We start from the raw sequence: 19,840 nt of genomic DNA on the forward strand, positions 1-19,840 counted from the left end.
TGTAGGCTAAATATTACTCAACTTGAATTCTAATATTCTTCCCCTATTGGGGAAATAAAATTTGTTACCTTTTAAATGTATAACTTATAAACACATTTAAAGACGAATTCCTTGTTTATTAAAATACTAAAAACATAAACTAAGTTCCAACTACTTATAAAGTAATTTTAATACAATTTAAAATACTATAATACAAAAATACAGTCATTATTTCTATGTGGAATATTCAGCATACTATGAGTAAAGACTTTAGTGGATTATTCATAGATATGAAAGAAATACATTTGCATTTCTGCAAAAGAATTGACTGTGAGAATATTATATTTTCTGGTGTTTTTAATATGCTTTTCTTTATTAAATAGTTTTAGTGACAAAAAAGATAGCTGAAATTAATACTCAATTATAATCATTTTGAATAACCATTCCTATTCTGCTCAAAGAACACTGTCAATTGTGCTAAATGCAATGAATGGCACATGGAGAACTATATCTAACCAAAAGATTTTCCTAAAAATGAGGAAGTCTGGAACCTGACATCTACTTAGTTTGGTATAACTTTGCACAACTGGCCGTCAGAGCTCTACAGATAGACAGACAGACAGACAGACAGAGAGTGAGTTTGCAGTGGAGCCTTCTGTTCCATTAACAGGATTTTTAGGCCCGGGGCTCCAGCAAGCATATGATTAATTCAGCTGTAAATGCCTTCCTAAAGAGCCTTCTCTACCCTATCGGCCACGTCTGAGCACTCACATGTAGAAACGCTTCTCCTTCCACGATTTCCCCCTCCTCAGTAGTTAGAAACAACAGTTGACATGGAACACTTTGCTCAATATGCATTGACTGTATCCTGGAGCTAACGCACAGTGACCACGAGAGCTTTTTTTTTCCAAAATGTATTTTAACTTTTTTTTTTTAACTGTTTGTTGTAGCTACAAAAATCAGCCAGCTTTGCAGAATACCATTTATTAAATGAGTGAAGACTGGTCATACCCAAATACAGACAAAATACTATAATTAAAGCATGCTCTCATGATAGAGACATCACTGATGCTCATTAGCTGATTTTATTGGACTGTTTTTCTTATTTCCATAAGTTTTAGGCTATACCAACAAATACTGAAAACAACAGAAAATTACACTACATTAGAGGCAAACATTATACACACAAGGGAATAAGCCACTGGGACATAAAACTAGAATTTTATTTGGAGCACAAGTACCAGACAAATATGAAGCAAAAACAGTGAGCTGATAAAGATGAAACCATTATAGTGTAAAAGATCAATGAGCAGCAAAATAAAAATGAAACCACCAGTATATTCTTATCAACAAAAAAAGTTCTATCATATTATTACAAATATCAACTGGCAGAGGATTATTTAACCAAGAGTATCACAGTCACACATTTTAACATATTAACAGAAATTTCCCTCCATTTCAATTCACCTTTCTCCTCTTTCTTTCATAAATTATAACTGTAGCAGCTTAAAAAGAGAATTTTTAAATATGGTTCAAGTGAACAGGCACATATGTACCTTTTTCGTGTATGTCAGTTAAAAGCCAAGTGGCCAGAAAATATATCAAAAATGATAATCTATCAAATAGGGGGGAAGTAAACACAGCTTCAAAGAACAGTACTATATTTCTTCATAAAATTTTCTAAGTATTAATTGTGGTGGTTATATTTCTAAACATATGCATGGTGTTAAGTTATACCGACTAAATTGGTAAGTTCACCTTTTCATTCCCAATTAACTTCTAAGTGGTAGAGTAAAAGGAATCTTAAAATCATTCTTATAATTTATAAGAAAGATAGAAGTTATTTAAGTTGAATACAGCATTCATTCTACTAAACCATCAAAGTTCTTCATTTTAACAGATAAATGAGTCCCATATAGTGATTCTGTTGAATCTGAAATGCTTCCAGTCATTCTCTCACCAGGTTTCAGGCCTATGGGGTTACGGTTACATTTTCAGATTACAACAAAAAAGGTACAAACTATTGCTCACTATGGGGCTAATCTGGCAAACCTATGTCTAACTTTAGCAGTGAAAAAAAGTTTAAAGTCATGGTGGAAACATACTCTATAAATTAGAAACCTAATAAGTATATGTATTATTTGATTAAAAAGTCTCCCTAAGCATAAAGGCCTAAGGATAGACATACAAAATGTACCCAAGACCCAAAGGGGGTAAATAAATCCAAGAGTAGGATTCAAATGAATGTGCCCATTGCTATCTAACAGAAACTGTTAATCATCAGGATATATCATACCATAATCTTTGGTGTCCAAAATATACAAGGAATTCTAAGTACAGAGACCTCGCCTGAAAACTCCCGATGCAGGAATCAAGAACAAATTAGTCACTCTGGAGGCCACTGAACAAGGGTGGAACTTCTTTAGAACAAGCATAATTGAATTTCCTTTTATTGCTTTATCACCTCCATTGAGGGGCAAATGTTTAAAGCATATTCTGGAGAAAAGACTCATGGTTAAAATATGCCTTTCTTTTCCTTTAAGCAGAGAAGTGGCAAGGGCTTTGATGAATTAGTTTTAATATTCTTAGAATTAAATCAGCAATTTCAGCAGCAATGTTTCCAAATATAGCATTGGCTGTCGCCGTGTATCTGACAGTCACACAAAAAGGCTCTATATAATTCAGGAGATTATCCCTTTATTAAAGGAATCCTATAATTATAAACCCATTGAACAGACAGAATGAAACCCTGCACTAAGTGAGGAGTTTTGACATGTTGGTGTAAGAAGGCTCTTAAGGAAGTAGCCTTCTTAACATTTTACGACAGTTTCCCTTCCATTTTAAGAGTATAAATAAAGTATAATGATATTCCCCCATGTTGAATTTTAACAACGTATAGAATTAATCCAGTTGAAATAATTTTCTCTCTGCTTCCAGAGTTTGTCTGGAATTGCTGAGGCAAGTGGAAATACCAGGAACCAAACTGAAGACAGGTGGGCATGAAAAATTCTGATGGTCATAAGGCAACCAAACGTTAAATAAGCCTATGCAAATGTTAATATTTGGGAACTCTGAGGTTTCCATGGTCCCTCATAAATAAAATGAAAATACTGAATATCCTTATTAAATGCAATTCAAACAATAAGCCATGATAACAAAAATAATGCACGTAGCTCACAGTCCTCTGTTATTACATTGTTCAACCTAAAAATATCCAGATCAAGGGAAATTATGCTGCTACATTGTCATTCTATTGGATTTCTCTGTAAGGTGCTCAAGTACCAAGAAAAAACAAAAAGCTTTAAGGTGGGGGGAGTACTGGAAAAGTTCAGAATTTTTGTTTTCTCTTTTTGCAAACGTTTCCTTTTCAAAGGGTTGGGGAAAGTGTAGAAGAAAAGCTGACCTGGAATTAGTCATATGAAACAAGATTGTGAAGTTGGCACCACTTGACAACTACAATATTTCCTTCTGTAGAGGCCACTAAGTGCTGGCTCAAAATATTAAACAACTAAGTACATACTTTCACAAGTCACACATACAAAGGTTGACTGGCACAGCCTCTTAGCACAGTTTTTCAGTTTAACTACAATAAGTGATAGCAGCAATCGTTAACAATTCTACATAAATACCACAAACACACATATGAAAGAGCACCTACAATAACATGCAAAACTTCAACAATGACATCACTGAATATTACACAATGCATAGAAATTGTAATGGTTTTTGGCAAGATTTTTGTTTTGTAACAAATACTTTATAAAACAAAAAGTTCTCATTATAAATGCTATTTAAAAAGTTTTGTAATATAATGGATTGTAAATATAAAAGTTAGATAAAGTTAATCTGAGTGGATTAATACTAAAATGGACCTGCTACTTCATCCAATATAAATAATCAATTATAAATTAATACTAAGGTATTTGATTTATAAAATGTAAGAATTACAGAAAGTAAACAGGCATAAAAATCACTTAAATACAGTATGCACAATTACGGTTAGGATTCTATATTGCTGATGTCTTCCTCATTCTATTTACCACAAATAAATAAATTATGCCAAAGCATTTTCAAAGCTCTCTGAAATGAATGTATAATGGTAAAAATGCTAATTCCAGTGTAATACAAAGAACATTAGAAGTCTAGCAAAATTCAACATTGCATTCAAAAGACAAATAATTCCATTGTATTTTTTTACATCCTAGAATTTCATTTTTTCAACTATGATCTGATAAATATAATTTGTAAAATAAAAATTTGTGTTTTTATATTTATGCTTGAAATCCTTTTTAGAGGAATAAGCAGGACATTATGAGAATTTACAAATACTTTGTTTCTACATCTTCCTGCTATAGGTCTCTTTCATTAGTTCCCATTTACTCTCCTCTTTCTATCTCTAAATAAATTCACTTCAGAAACATCCTAATTCATAGTAATTGATAGGAGTTGATAGAAATTTGATCCTTTTGAGTGAAGATATGTCCCAAAGCTTCAAGATGATTTTTTAAATTTTCCAAAGACTAAAAAAAGATATTGTAGACAATATTCAAAACCAATAATATAGACGCTAGGTAGCTGGATATTCAAATGAACATCAAATTAAACAAAAAGTTACTTTTTAGTTTATAGTCTATAAATGGAATTCATATACTTGAAAATCTGAGTTTGTTTCCCCTCCATAAATGAAAACTAAAGATAAATGGGGTAAGCCGACTGATCTTTGTTACGTTTGTTAAAATAAAAAAGAGAACTATTACCTTTAGAGATTATCCCACCAAATTTCCAAAGAAGTTGCTAAAATCAAGATATAACACCATACAATGAAAAGTGAAAATTCATATGCAAAAATAGCCTATTTGGAAACTGGCAGCTTGAATCTACTTCTAAAAGAAACTTGACCGAGGGCTTAAAAAACTATTACAATTTTGAAAACAAGAAAAAGATATCCTTTGTAACTTGGTGCAAATGTAGGGTTGTTTTTCCTCCTTAAACTCTATCTATGGACTACAAGTCAGAATGCCTGGGTTCTAGTTCTGGATCTGACTCTAACAAGGCCTGCACCTGGGCATTCATGTAATCTCTCTGGGGCTGTTTCCTTCTTATTTGAAAAAATAGTGAATTAGATTAGATGTTCTCAATCTTATTTTCCAGCCCAGCACATGAAGGATATGTAATAGAGGTAATAGCTCATTCAGTCTAGTGAGTCTCAAAGTAGGAAGAATGTGAGAATTCCTAGGGAATCTGTGTTTGAGGATGTGTTCCCTTTGCAATCTCCATCTCTTTGCCCTTCTTGCCCCCTCCCCACAAGAGGACATGGTGACCCCTATTTTTCACAGCACTGAAAATCACAGCCTAGATGATCTCTTGGGTCCTTTCCAGGCCCTGCCTCTATGATTATAATTTAACAAAGAGGATGGTTTACATTAATACTCTTACCTAATTAATATTCTGATCAAATTAGTACTCTGACCTAATTAATACTCTGAGTCTAATTCAACAAAGTCATGGTTTACATAAAAACTCAAATGTATTAAAATGCTATCTTTTTAAAAGTAATGCAATCTTCAATACCAAATCAGGTCTTTCTCTCAGCTTTGGCAGGCCCAATTAGTCAATTTTACAAACAGGATGGACCATAAGAAATTTTGATTATCTTTCTCTGTTTAGAAAAGTGAAATCAGAGTTGTTGGCAGTTTACCAATATCATCCCCTTTTCTGTTTTTATATCATTAGAAACACACCAACCATCAAAGGACGATATATGCAGTATAGTTCTTTATCCCACTTATATTCTATGGCAAGGATCTCTTAAAAATCATCCTATCTTCATCACTTTGCCTTACGAAAAGCTATGCATTCGTATCATCTCAGCCAGATCCAAGTAGCGAAGAGAAGTAATATTTGACTATCATGCATTAAGGGAAAAACAAAAACAAAAAACAATTGAGGGGCCAGCCCAGTGACACAGTGGTTGTGCGCGCCTGCTCTGCTTCGGCGGTCCAGGGTTCACAGGTTCAGATCCGGGCGCACCAACGCACTGCTTGTCAAGCCATGCTGTGGCGGTGTCCCATATAAAGTAGAGGAGGACGGGCATGGATGTTAGCCCAGGGACAATCTTCCTCAGCTAAAAATAGGAGGATTGGCATCAGATGTTAGCTCAGGGCTTATCTTCCTCTCTCACACACACACACACACACACACACAAAACAATTGAGGATGCTCTTGCCAATGGTGTTTCTTAACAAGTAACTATCTGCACCATATATCATATGGTTGCTATATCTCATATCAAGAAATTCTATTTGAAAAAATCTATTTGATTGATAGCAAACTCATCAATTCTTTAGTATTTATAACTATTTTTTCATGAATGGGCCTTTTAAAAACTATATGACTACAATAAATTATCATACATTCCCCTTGATTTTTCCCCTTGACTTAGACATTTATTTCCTTTTTCACATGGTAGGGAGTTTTTATCTATGGATGCTAAAGTACTACAGCTTTATTTTGGCTAGAGAAAAAAGATCAAAAAATTCCTTTCTTATAAAGAAAAGCAGTCAGAAGAAAGATGATTAAAATCAGAAGTGTTTGTCTCTAACATATTAAACTGTGGAGATAATCAAACTAGAAAAAATCTGAATGGTTTCACAGTTGATCTCTAATTCTGAGACTCATAACGATAGTATTTTTCCAAAAGCTGTCTGTTAAAAACAATCTTGACTGATTAAAAAAACAAAATAATAACAACAACAAAATCCTCTATGAAATATTGTTAATTTGTTGGCACCAAACGTGCAGGCAAGACCAAACTCCCTGGCAACCAGTATTCAGTATCAGGTGGATGGCAATGTCAGCTTCTGGGCTTAAAAGAGGAGTTCCCTCTGCCTAGAACCTCTCCCTTTCCCTGTCTGAATTACAAGGAACTTTCTTGAAACTGGGTTTCTGGTTTACTTGGCGTAAGAACAAATGACAATCACTTTTTAAAATATTACTTGTGCACATACACAATCACCTCCCTGACAAGGTTAAGTGCTCTTTGAACAATGACACAAAATTTTGCTCTCCACTCATGGCTAGGGGGAAACAAACTCTGCTGAATGTTCCATCTCAAGTTAACTCCAGTGATGGGGCCTAAATAATGCGGTGCTAACAAACATGCCAGGTGAGGACACTGCTCTCAGTCAATTTGGAGCTGAATCAATACTGATGATGTTATTACACCAGGGATTTCATTTATAATTTATCACTTAAGAGGGTCTAGAGAAGCACAGCAAATCACTTCGTGAACAAGCAGCTACGGCAGAAAAGGACAGTGTTTAACGGTATCTGGATCTAGTTTCAGATCCTGATGCTCTTATCTATTAACTGTGATGTGGGCAAAGCCACTTGACTTCTCTGGATTTCCTCATTTATAAAACAGAAATAATGATACCCTCATAGGACTATAGTGAGAATTAAGTGAAACTACTTAAGAAGCACTTAGTACTATGGTACGTTGTAAGTACTCAATAAATGATAGTCACTGATGATAATCTGCACATTCTTGTGCATGTGTGCGCCTATGTGAACCAATGGATGGTGTCAAAACAGCTTTGCCTTTTCACCGATTTTAGAACAGGCTCTAAGGAAGATTCTCCACAAAATACTCAAAGCAATATTATGCATTCTACAGCAAACCAACATATTCAATAGCTAAATAATGGACAAACTGCACGAGTACAAAGTTTGGAAAACTGCAAAATAGTACTGGCATAGAGTTTCTTTCTGAGATCTCAAAAATGAAATGAATCTTTTATTATAGTATCTTTTATAAATTCTTTGAGAGCAGGAGACTATTTTGTACATCTTCATACCCCTCCCAGTGTCTAGACACTAGGTTCTCCAATATTTGTTGATATGACTGTAAATTTTCATCTCAGTGAAGTCATTTGATTTCATGGCATCTGGAAGCTAAGCCATATGTCTTAGACACAATGTGATGACAGTTTCAGCTAACTGATCTAACTGAAAAACCAAAGAGACCTAATCTATGCTAGAAAATTTACACTATTCTTTTGCAGATCAGGAAGTGATTTAACATAGGGAAAAGAGCATTAACATAAGAAAAATTTAACATAGGGAAAAATAATTATAAAATAAATAAACAGCTGATGTATTATGAATCATATTCAGGACAGCCCTACTAACCACGATAACAAATGGACACTTAAGACTAAGCTATGTTGGATAAACATCCTGAGTATCTCTAATCTTCTCAAACATTATGGTTAAAAAAAAAATTGCTACCATCTATGGTTTTCAATAGCCAGTCATTCACATGAACATAGATGAAAAATTGAATTATGCAGCTATGTCATCCAAATGCAGACAGACAGGTTTGGCATTTTTGTTGTAGACAGTGCAAAACTTCCGGAGTCATGTCAAGGTCCCTGGAGAATTTCTTACATGACATTACACTGACCTTAAAGTGTAAACTTTGCAAATACGGTTTTATTGTTTTTGTACGAACCACAGGATTGCCTGGAAAGGCAGCATATTCAGTTGTAGTGAACACCTGCTGGACTGTTGGATTTTTGCTACAGTACATATATGATTTTGGCATATATGACTGCCACAGTATGGACAGGATATTTTTTTAAGTAATAATAAAAATGGCATCTAGCAGTAGTACGTCCTCAGTTTTTTTTTGTGCCCTCTCTGAGGCTCGAACGTCCTCAGTTTTGTTTACACAAAAACACAAAATTTAGAGGTAGCTGCAGATGATTTTTCATAATTTAATTAACCCAAAGAGATACTATAATTCAGCTAAACTTCTACCAAGCCATTCTTCAGAAAACAGTTTTCTAAATCTAAATGTCACAATGTTCCTATTTGGTTTGAGTTAGCAAAACAAAATATAAACAAATAAAAAAGAATCACAGTCCCAATTTGTGTACTAAATGAAAATGCAATAGGATTATACAAGACAGAGATTTTCATTTTAGTACCTCAATAAACATAAAGAGGGATTTGAAACTCCCTACTTCCGCTTTCTCAGTGCATACTGCCTGCCCTTCCTCCTCAAGACAAGCACTTACTTTGCTGTCAAAAACATATCAAGAATTTTTAAAAGTATGTCAGTTCAAAAATAAAATGCACAATCACATTGTTTTACAGAAACTTTTTTTAACAAGAGGTAACATGTAAAAATAACCTTATTTTTTAAAAAAGAGTTATTTTACAGCAGGCTGTCTTGTGCAGTTATCAACCAGTTATAGAATAAGGAGAACAGGAAAGTTTTGTAAAGAAAACTGGGAGAAAGAGGCCTTGTGGTTCAAAACAAACAGAAGAGAGAGGACTATGGGACACAATACACCACCGTGAAAGATCAGTCAGCATTCCTTTTAATCAGACAGGCTTGAGAGATGGGAAGACACCGTGTCCCCCGTCTCTGGCTCAAATCACTGGAAACTAATTACGAGTTGGAACTAAGAAAGGTAAATAGAAAAAACTCTGGAGTCAGATGACAGACAGTACCACCTCCCTAGCTATGATCTAACTGATCTCGCTTGATCTCAACATAAAATGGAGATACTCACCTTCTTTTCAAAGTTGTTGAAAGGATTAAAGATAATATACATAGAAATAAATATGGATGTATTGAAATGTCTGAAGAAATATTTACTAATATATTAACAGTGGTTATTTTTGGCTAGCAGATTTATGAGTATATATCTTGTTTTCTTCATGTTTATCTGTATTTTCTAATTTTCATACAATTAGTAACTACTACTTATATAAGTGATGCATGTAAGTCACTTAGCACAGTGCTGGCACACACACTGGCTCAAAAATGGTTGCTATCATCATTATTAATACAAAAAAATAAAGCAAGATAGCTTCTGCCCTTTCTTCTTGTTTCTGGATGCCTCTCTATGGAAGAAAAGTCATAAAAGCAAGTTGATTCCAACACACAAGGTCCACAGCAGATTTCTCACTCTTCAGCCAAAGGAAAGGTCACAGCCTAGAGGAGTGGATCTTTATGTATTTACGACTTAGTGTTGGAAAGAGCTGCCTAGCCATGGGAAAACTCAGCTAATGAGATGATTTAGCAAAGCAAATCAAAATGAAATTTGTCCTGGTCGTACAATAAATTAATACATAAAATACCACCCACCTTCCTAGCTAATGTGAATTGTGAGGTTTCCTTGAAGAACAAATACTTCCCGATAGCATGCCCAGATCCAACAAAGCAATTAAGGTTTGAATTTTATGTGTGTTAATGATTACAAAGGATAGGAATCTAGCTCATCTTTATTGTGGTCCTAATGTCTAAATTTCTTTTATCATTGAAGTATCTTAACTAATAATTCACCACAGCCTTCAAGACTTGAAAATAAAGACCTTGGAAAAACCACCACAGAGTTGTTTAAGGAAAATTATTATCAGAATTGCAGGATATCACAGATAAATGCATTTATATTTACTGTAGAAGAAAACTGCATGCACACTTTCAAGAATGCTTTGAATTCAGCTAAATCTGGTAACAAAATGTTACCTAAAATGAATGTCAATATTCCTTTGATCTCAACTACTGAGTCAAGTAATCCCTTAGGGAAGAGACTGAAGTTTAATGCTTATAAATAAATAATTCAAGGGATCTGAGCTTTGAAGAGGATGAGTTTTTTATTGTCTTGACTAGTGCTTCTAGCTTTTTAGTAAGACTTTTTCCATTCTCCACCTTCTCTTTATGCCTGATACACAATCTAATGCTTGGGAACATTTTCAAAGCTTTGGTAGTTTTAAATTTCTTGTAAATCTGATAATCAAACTTCATTTATGCTGATTTCTTAGGGAACAAAAGAAATTCCATCCGGGTTCAAGCACAACAGTAAAAATTAGCTATGTAACAGTCTTTTTTGTCACAATATTAGACTTTGCATATTATTTACAAATTACATATCTTCCAAAAAGAATGGCACCTTTATTCCCTCTTTCTACCCCCTTTCCCACAAAAAAGAAGATGTTAGCTAAACATCCAGATTTTCATACATCACAAAAAATGAGGCACAGGAGCTAAAATTCTAATTAAGCTAAAAAAAAAAAAGAGTATATAAATACTTTGATGTTGAGTTTACATTAACGCTGTCATATTCTGGATCTGACTGAACACAATTTTGTGTAAGCAGTAACGTTAGTGTTGTCTCCTCCTGATTAATATAGAGTTTTAAAACTTAAAAAAATAAAGCTATTTATTAAGTAGACTCAAAATGAGAGGTGGGGTGGGAAGGAAAAGCAGGAGTTGAGGACACAAGTGTCTAGGTTGACTCGCAGTTTCCTTTCTGACAGTTTTTTAAAAAACGGAATTCCTTCTCTACTTTGTGTTGCCTGAGAACCACTATGGTTTTGTAAAGTCTGTAACAGCAATTACATTTAATCACCCACAAGTACATTTGTTTTAAGCCTATAAATACTATGTTAGTAATACTAAACTATCTCCATTGGCTTATTTGTAAAAAGAAAAATATATTATATATTTATATTTTTATCAAGTTCACACTGAGGGCAGAGGAAAGGGGAATGAGAAGTAGTGTATCATCACACTTTCTCTGGACACAGCAACCAAACTGGGATTGTGCTCGAGCCACCTGGTCAAGCAGTATCTGAGGAAGAGTCATAGGAGGCGGAGACGATGAAATTGCTGCTGTTGGAGTGCCCAGCCACTGACTGGGCGGCCTGCTGGCTCAGATTGTTACAGATAAGCACGAGCTGGTTGCTCTGGGCCTCGGACAAGGTGCTGCAGCTCTGATATACACTGAAGTTGGTTTTCCTGCCAGGGATGTTGCCCTTCTCACACATGGTCTTCACCATCTTGGCCAGCTTGTTCTTGCCGAGGGCCTGGCAGTTGTACCAATGCAGAGCCGCCAAGTTCACGACTGGCTTGATGGACAGGTAGAAAGGGGCATCCTCGTAGCGCATGGCAGGAGGCCGCCGCTGGGCATACTCCTTATAGTCCTGTACGGGGCAGGTCTGCGGGGCATGCTGGGTGGCGTACACACGGGAGTCTGTTCCCCCTCTCTTGGTTTTGGCATTCAGGTCACCAGTGTCTTGACCCATCCACTCCAAGTATTCCAGCCCCGTTTCTGTTACCCGGAGCCGGATATCACCCCACTTCAAGGTAGATCCGTGGAAGCCTGTGCAGTGCCCAAAAGCTTTTGTGTTGTTGAGCCAGACGAGGTTGAGCAGACCCTCAGGGTTATAGCGGCTGAGCAGGCCCCTCTTCCGCAGAATGAGCTCATCAGCGAAGGTGAGCTTCATGGACTTGTGGGGCTTATTTCCTTTTCCTTTGCAGCGGAGTTCAATTTGCTTCTGTTTCAGGGCCTCTTGGGAACGCTTGAATTCCTTATCCCTAGTGATACTGTAGCCATACCTGTGTTCTTTTAGGTACCGTTCAAGTCCACACTGGTAATTGGCCAAGCTGTTGGGTTCATATTCGGACCCATCCTTCTGCCTGGCATCCACAAAGAAAGAGGCCAGGTAGGCATCCAACTCCTTGCAAGGGATGACATAAATCTCTCTGGTTTCAGAAGGGTACTTGGAGATGAGGAACTCACGGAAATTGCGGAGCGCGGTCTGCGTGCTCCGGATGGTTTTCTCATTCTGCTCCCTGCTGAGCTCAGCTGCTCTTTCATCCTGGTCTGCAACAAATTGGGGAGGGGAGGGATAGAGAGGGTGTTGATGAGTTCAGACAATGTACGTTCTACTCTGAAATAAAGTTTCCTTTAATAATGAAAAGGGAAAGAAGGAATCACTTTTACAGAGATCACTAATGAGTGTTATTTACATATCTGTTGCATTATAATAGCCACCTTCAGTTTCACAAATGATGTACTAGACAAGAGTACGGCCCACTACAATCAAAATGAGTTTCTCTTGTCATTGGCACATAGTTTAGTGCATGAAGGTTTGTGGAAAGAGTGAGATTAGAGGCAGCCTTCATTTTAGGAAAAATCTGAGACAGAAATGTGCTGTTTATCCTACTGTAGTGTGCAAGGGCCCCATTAGAGCTGACATACTCATTTTGAGTCACTTCATTTGTGAAACCAGAGGTTGTAGTGGTTCCGTTTTACTGAGTTAAGCTAAAATATTTGAATTTGTTATTTAGCATGTCACTAGAGATCTATATTTAAAAATTACTAAATAGATCATTTACAGCAGTTAATTCGACACATTCTACTGCAATTCAAGTGAACACAGTTTATTAATATTTTGTTTGTAATTGCTGGGCAGTTTGTAATAAGAATATTTGGTGTTCTGGAAAGTAATGAGGATAAAACTTCACAGCTATAAAGAAAGAACAATAAAGTTTGAATCAGGCTATTATAATCAAGATGTAAGGAAGGGGGTATGTGTCCTGGATAAATCGTTTCATTTTATTAATTTATTATTTATACTCTGCCACCAAAGACTGCAGGTGCCTCTTGCCATTATGGATCATCCATGAGATTAAGTAATGCTCTGGAGTAGCAGTTCTCACACTTTGGTGTGCTTCAGAATCATTCAGGATGCTCGATCAAAATCAGGCTTGCCATCTAGGAATCTGCATTTTAACTAGCACCTTAATGCTCAGGATGAGGTTCGAGAGAACAAACTTTGAGAAACAAAATTCTAGTGCTTATATCTTATGAAGGAAGCCCTACTCTGTTTTACTCAATTTTTTTTTTTACAATGATTAAGTTCAATGATATTTAAATGATTTCCTCTCAGTAATATGTAATTTAAATTTGGGATATTTACATTAACAATAAAGACATTTTGTCAAAATCACCACTATTATGTCAGACATGGTCTGTGTGGAACTCAAAAGAGAAATCCTAAAAATGAAATCACACAACAGAAAACCAGGCTACACTATTGAGGCAAACATCAAGGTTAATTTAAAATAACATAAAAATATAATTTTTGATTCTAAAGTATATGGTAAAAATATTTTGTTTATCCTAATTATCTTATTTAGGAAAACTTTAGATTAATTTGTAAGGTTGCTAAGTGGATGTCTTTAACTACATACAATGATAAAAATAAAATTTCTAATAACGTGAACTTTACTCACAAAACACACTACTTTTTGTATTACTCTACACATTTATGAATGATCATGTTATTTTAAAATGAAGTTCTAAGGTATAATTGCCAAAATCCTCAAACTTTATAAAATGAAAGGAACTAAAATTCACTGAACTAGCTAGATATTTTATAAGCACATTTTTTTTCTTTTTGAGGAGATCAGCCCTGTGCTAACATCTGCCAATCCTCCTCTTTTTTTTGCTGAGGAAGACTGGCCCTGGGCTAACACCCATGCCCATCTTCCTCCACTTTATATGGGACACCGCCACAGCATGGCTTGCCAAGCAGTGCGTCGGTGTGCGCCCGGGATCCGAACCGGCGAACCCCGGACCACTGCATCGGAGCACGCACGCACTTAACCACTTTGCACCACCAGGCCGGACCCTATAAGCACATTTTTGAGATCATATTTTCAAAATTCAAATATACAAAAGTATATTTTATGCTTCATTAGACAACTTTTGCCTAAGGGGCCAGCACATCTGTTTACTTTGGCTACTTGTTCAAATATCTATCCCACTGGTTTTCAAACTTTAAACAAAAACTTTCTAAGAAATAAACAACTTTAGGGAACAAATTTCCAGTTTCTCAACTTTCACATGGAATCTTTTCTAAAACATACTTGTCTGAGATGAAGACTGAGTTTGCACACGTTGCCATCCCAAGTCTACTGTGTTACATACTCTAGGGAGTAAAAGACTTTGAGGAGCCAAATACAATTTATAAATTGATGATTAAATCCACACTGTTTCCTGTCTCCTCTGTCTTAACACATATTCTGATATAGGTGAAATTTGCCATTAGAAACAGGGTATTTGGGCCTGAATTAGAGTAATCTGAATTCAGGATTTCTGAAAAAGTTAATAGGTTAACGAGGGTGATTCTTTTAACTAGAACTAGAATATTCTGCAGGACTACTGAAATGTTCACGATAAAGCAGAAGCTTAAAATTTTATTCAATTCTTTCAGATTCAGCATGCTTTTGTTCACAAGATGCTTAATAACTATTATCAAATCCTATGAAATACTGATTCTAGTTACAGTCAATCCTCACCTTCATTTTATAATATATTCAATATTTTCTACCTCCTTTTTACAAAAATAAACTGATTGAAATAAACTGATGTTGAAAACCTTTGGGCGTCAATCTAAAAATGAGTGGCATACAGTTTTCTCAAAGTTCTTTTAAGAGGTACACCAGTAAGTTTAAGTCTGTTGGACTTAAGCAGCATTAGTCAGTATTCTGTAAGCAGAACCGGTGAAGAAGATTATGGAAGGGTCTGGAGTGCTGGCGTGTCATTCATCTGTGAGTCAGTTTCCCGAGTGACGCAGCCAGCTCTCCCACTCCTGCATCTCCTCCATCCACATTTTTAGCACCATGCTAACATGCTCACAGTTGACCAACACATTAGTACTGCTTCAACATCCTCAGCCCAGCCTTGTTTTCAAGCCTTTCTCTCCTTTCTGCTTGACCTCAATCTTAGTTAAGAGCCTGTGATGTATAATAAGAAATATATATTTGGTTTTTGTCCAGGTCACTGGCACAGAGCTCCTAAAACCTTGGAATTTCCTGTGATGAGAGCAATAAAGGTGTTTTTTGTTATATGTTAATGAGGTGCCTTTCGGAAAGCACCTAGGGATGGGGGCTGATTGCCAGTGAAGCCAACCATGTGATTACAGCGTTGGAACTTTCAGTCCCACTCCCTTCCTCTACCTCCAGGGAGGGGCGAGGGGTGGCAAATTGAGTTCAGTCACCAATGGCCAATGAGTTAATCAATCGTGTCTATGTAATGAAGCCTCCAGAAAAACCCAAAAGGACAAGGTTCAGAGAGCTTCCAGGTTGGTGAACACATGGAGATTTGGGGATAGTGGCTTGCTCAGAGAGGGCATGGAAGCTCCGTGCCTTTCCCCATACTTTGCCCTATGCATTTCTTCTATCTGCCACTTCTTGAGTTATATCCTTTTATAATAAACCAGTAATCTAGTAAGTAAAATGTTTCTCTGAGTTCTGTGAGCCGCTCTAGCAAATTAATCCAAGGAGGGGGTTGTTGAAACCTCCAATCTGTAGTCAGTTGGTCAGAAGCACAGGTGTTAACCAGGACTTGCAATTGAGATCTCAAGTAGGGGTGGGGGGACAGTCTTTTAGGACTTAACTCTCAACCTGTGGAATCTAATGGTATCTCCTGGTAGACAGTCTTAGAATTGAGTTGAACTGCAAGACACTCAGTTAGTGTCGGAGAATTTCTTGGTGGTGTGGAACCCCACTCCCCAACATTGGAATTGAGTGTAGAACTGTAAAGCCATCCCATCTGCAGAAAATAAAACTGAAGAAAAATGTCACATTATCACATCCTTTCTTAAGAGCCTGGAATGTGCTACAAAAGGAGGTGGGAAGGGTAGAGAAACTCTCATTCATTTTGCATGAACAGGGGAAGTAAATGGCTTTAAAGTCAAGTAATAGTAGTAAGATTTTCAGCTAATTACAATCAAGTAAAACCAGAGAAGATTGATAACATATAACTGTTACAATTATCTTGCATTTACCTCTAGTTTTAGCAATTTTTATGATCTACTTCCTTTTAAAAACTTTTTGTTAGGTATAACATACACACAATAAAGTAGACTGGATTTTAAGTGCATACAATTAATTTTCACAAATTGAATATAGTGCTCAGATCAAGAAAAAAACATCACTAGCACCCCAGAAGCCTTCTTCAAGCCCCCTGTTCCAGTTATTCCCTCCCACCAAGAATAACACCTATCCTAACTTGAAACAGCATAGATTTGTTTGGCCTGTTATTATAACTTATACAAATAAAATTACAGAGGATGAACTTTTTTTGTCTGGCTTCTTTTGCTCAATATTATGTTTGTAAATTTCATGCATATTGTTGTGTAGTTGTAGATAATTTATCCTCATGGCTGTGTAACATTCCATTGTGTGAATATATCACAATTTATTTTTCCATTCTCTTGGACATTTGGGTAGTTTTCCGTTTGGGGCTATTTCCAATAAAACTGTTAAGAACATTCTAGTAGGTGACTTTTGATGATCATGTGGATGGACACATTTCTGTTGGGTGTATACTTGGGTCATAGTAAATCATATGTTCAGCTTTAATAGATACTAACAACCAATTTTCCCAAGTGGTTGTTACTTTCTCCACCATGAGTGTGAGAGTTCTGGTTGCTCCGTATCTTCTCCAACACTAAGGTAGTCTTCTTTATTTTAGCCATTTTGGTGAGTGTGTAATGATACTGCATTGTGGTTTTAAATTTTCATTTCCCTGATGACTAATGAAGCTGAACACCCCTTCATATGTTCATTGGCCATCTGGATATTCTCTTTTGTTAAGTGCCCATTAAAGTCATTTTCTAACGGATTGTCTGCCCTCTTCTTACTGTTTGTAGGAGGTTTTAACATATTCTGTATATGAGTCTTTGCAGGTAAATGTATTGCAAATATCTTCTCCCAGTCTATGGCTTGCCCTTTCACTTTCTTAATGGTGTCTTTTAATGAACAAGAGTTCTTAATCCTAATATAGTCCAATTATCAATTTTTTTCCTTTATGGTTCACGCTTTTAGCATCCTGTTTAAGAAATCTCGCTTATTTCAAGGTTATGGAAGATCTATTTCTTCCAAATCTTTACTGTTTTAATCTTAACATTTTGATATGCTATCCACCATATCATCCATCTATACATTCTGAGATAGAAATTAATTTTTTTCAATATGGACGATGATCCATTTGATTTTAATTAATTAGAATAGCAATACAGCATATGGTACAGTATCTAAAAGCTACAAATGGGTATAGTGTAAAAGTAAACCACCCTCCTATCTCACCTCCTGTCACCATGTTTCCCTCTGCATGGCAACTGAAGTTGCCAATTTATTGGGTATAAATTTCAGGATTTTCTATGCATACACACTTATTCTTTTTTTTTTTTTTTTTTGGTGAGGAAGATTAGCCCTGAGCTAACATCCAATGCCAGTCCTCCTCTTTTTGCTGAGGAAGCTTGGCCCTGGGCTAACATCTGTGCCCATCTTCCTCTACTTTGTACGGGATGCCGCCACAACACAGCTTGACAAGTGGTGCGTCGGTATGCACCCGGGATCCGAACCTGCGAACCCCCGGCCACCAAAGAGGAGCGCTCAAACTTAACCGCTGCGCTACTGGGCCGGGCCCCATACACACTTACTCTTTTCCTTTCAAAAAGAGGTAGGAATATACTATATCTCCTATTCTGCACTCTGCTTTTTGTCATTAACAACGTTATTAGAGATAGCTCCGTATCATTACATATACAGTTGCTTCAATCTTCCTAATAGCTGTAAAGTATTTTATATGGCTATACCATAATACATTTATCTAATTTCCTACTGATGGACATTTGCATTATTTCCATTCTATTCCTATCATAAACAATGCCGCATTGGATATCCTTGTATATGTGACATTTCCCATACATGGGCAAGTATATATATACAGACTGAACTTGCAAAAGTAGAACTTCTATATTGCTATTGCCCATATATATGTTATGCCAATTTATACTTCCATGATAAGGTATAAGAGTGCTGGTTTAGGGGCTGGCCCAGTGGCGCAAGTGGTTAAGTGCACGTGCTCTGCTGTGGTGGCCTGGGTTCGGATCCCGGGCCCGCACTGACGCACCACTTGTCAAGCCGTGCCGTGGTGGTGTCCCATATAAAGTGGAGGAAGATGGGCATGGATGTTAGCCCAGGGCCAGTCTTCCTCAGCAAAAAGAGGAGGATTGGCAGATGTTAGCTCAGGGCTGATCTTCCTCACAAAAAAAAAAAAAAAAGAGTGCTGGTTTAATCACACCTTCCTAGATAAAATGTATTATCAAACTTCTTAATCTTTGCTTATTTAATTGGTAAAATATATATTATGGTTTTATTTATTTCGCATTTCTTTCATGATAAATGACATTTAATATTGTTTCAAATACTTATTAGCTGCCTCTATTTTCCTTTCCGTGAACTTTCTGTCTTTTGATTTATAAGAGATCTAGATATATTTAGCATTATTTTTATTATTATATTTAGCCCTTTGTGACATAGTGATATATATAAAAATATATTTTTATAGTTTGCCTTTTGTATTTGTGACTTTGTTACATTTATGGGACCGAACTTCTCTTTGTTTTTTAAAATTTTTATTTTGTGCTATAGAGAGATTTCCCCCACTATGAACCCATAAAACAATTCTCTTATGCTTTCTTCTAAAATATTCTTTATTTCATTTTTAATATTTAAATATTTATTCATCTGAATTAATTGTGGTGTCAAGAGTAAGGTAGGCACCAACTTGATATTTTTCTAGATAGCCACCTAGCTGTAAATAACAGTCGTGATTTGGTTGTAGAGATGCTGTTGTAGAGAAGTCAACGGTCAGCATAATCTTTCTCCTTTATAGGTCTCTTGATGCATTTTTTGGGGGGCAGCGGGCTGGATATCTAAATGATTATTTCTTTATCTAGGAATGGCAATAACTTTACTACTATCTCAGTGTTGATCCCTGGGCATCCATCTTTTTTCTGGTACACAGTGTGCCTTTCAAGCCATAAATTCAAGTATCTCTCCACTGCCTTGTCATACGGGTTACACCACTTCCCATAAATACGGCAAGGGTGTGTGTTTCTTGACTCAGTCCTGCTTCCTCTGCTACTCTCTGATGTCAAACAGGAACCAAGGAAGATCTCACCACCAACCCAAGCTGCCCATTCC

The 19,840-nt window shown here is 36.2% G+C and overlaps 1 protein-coding gene across 6 annotated transcripts in view; it reads right to left on the reverse strand.

Annotated features, from left to right (window-relative positions):
- The window catches only part of KIAA1958 (KIAA1958 ortholog), a 151,776-nt gene that overhangs the window by 30,631 nt on the left and 101,305 nt on the right, over window positions 1-19,840 (reverse strand). For 2 of the 6 annotated variants that reach the window (XM_087419284.1, XM_087419285.1), the window contains exon 3: window positions 1,182-12,659. The exons of 1 other annotated variant lie outside the window; for it this stretch is intronic. In XM_087419284.1, the coding sequence (XP_087275410.1) occupies window positions 11,614-12,659 (1,046 nt within the window). In that variant the 3' untranslated portion in view covers window positions 1,182-11,613. Of the gene's footprint in view, window positions 1-1,181; window positions 12,660-19,840 lie in introns of those variants that run through there. 3 more of the 6 variants (XM_087419286.1, XM_087419289.1, XM_087419287.1) reach the window with 3 other exon arrangements.

Source organism: Ceratotherium simum, chromosome 29 (assembly GCF_057802395.1).
Source record: "Ceratotherium simum simum isolate JZ-2026a chromosome 29, ASM5780239v1, whole genome shotgun sequence".
NCBI classification, from domain to species: domain Eukaryota; kingdom Metazoa; phylum Chordata; class Mammalia; order Perissodactyla; family Rhinocerotidae; genus Ceratotherium; species Ceratotherium simum.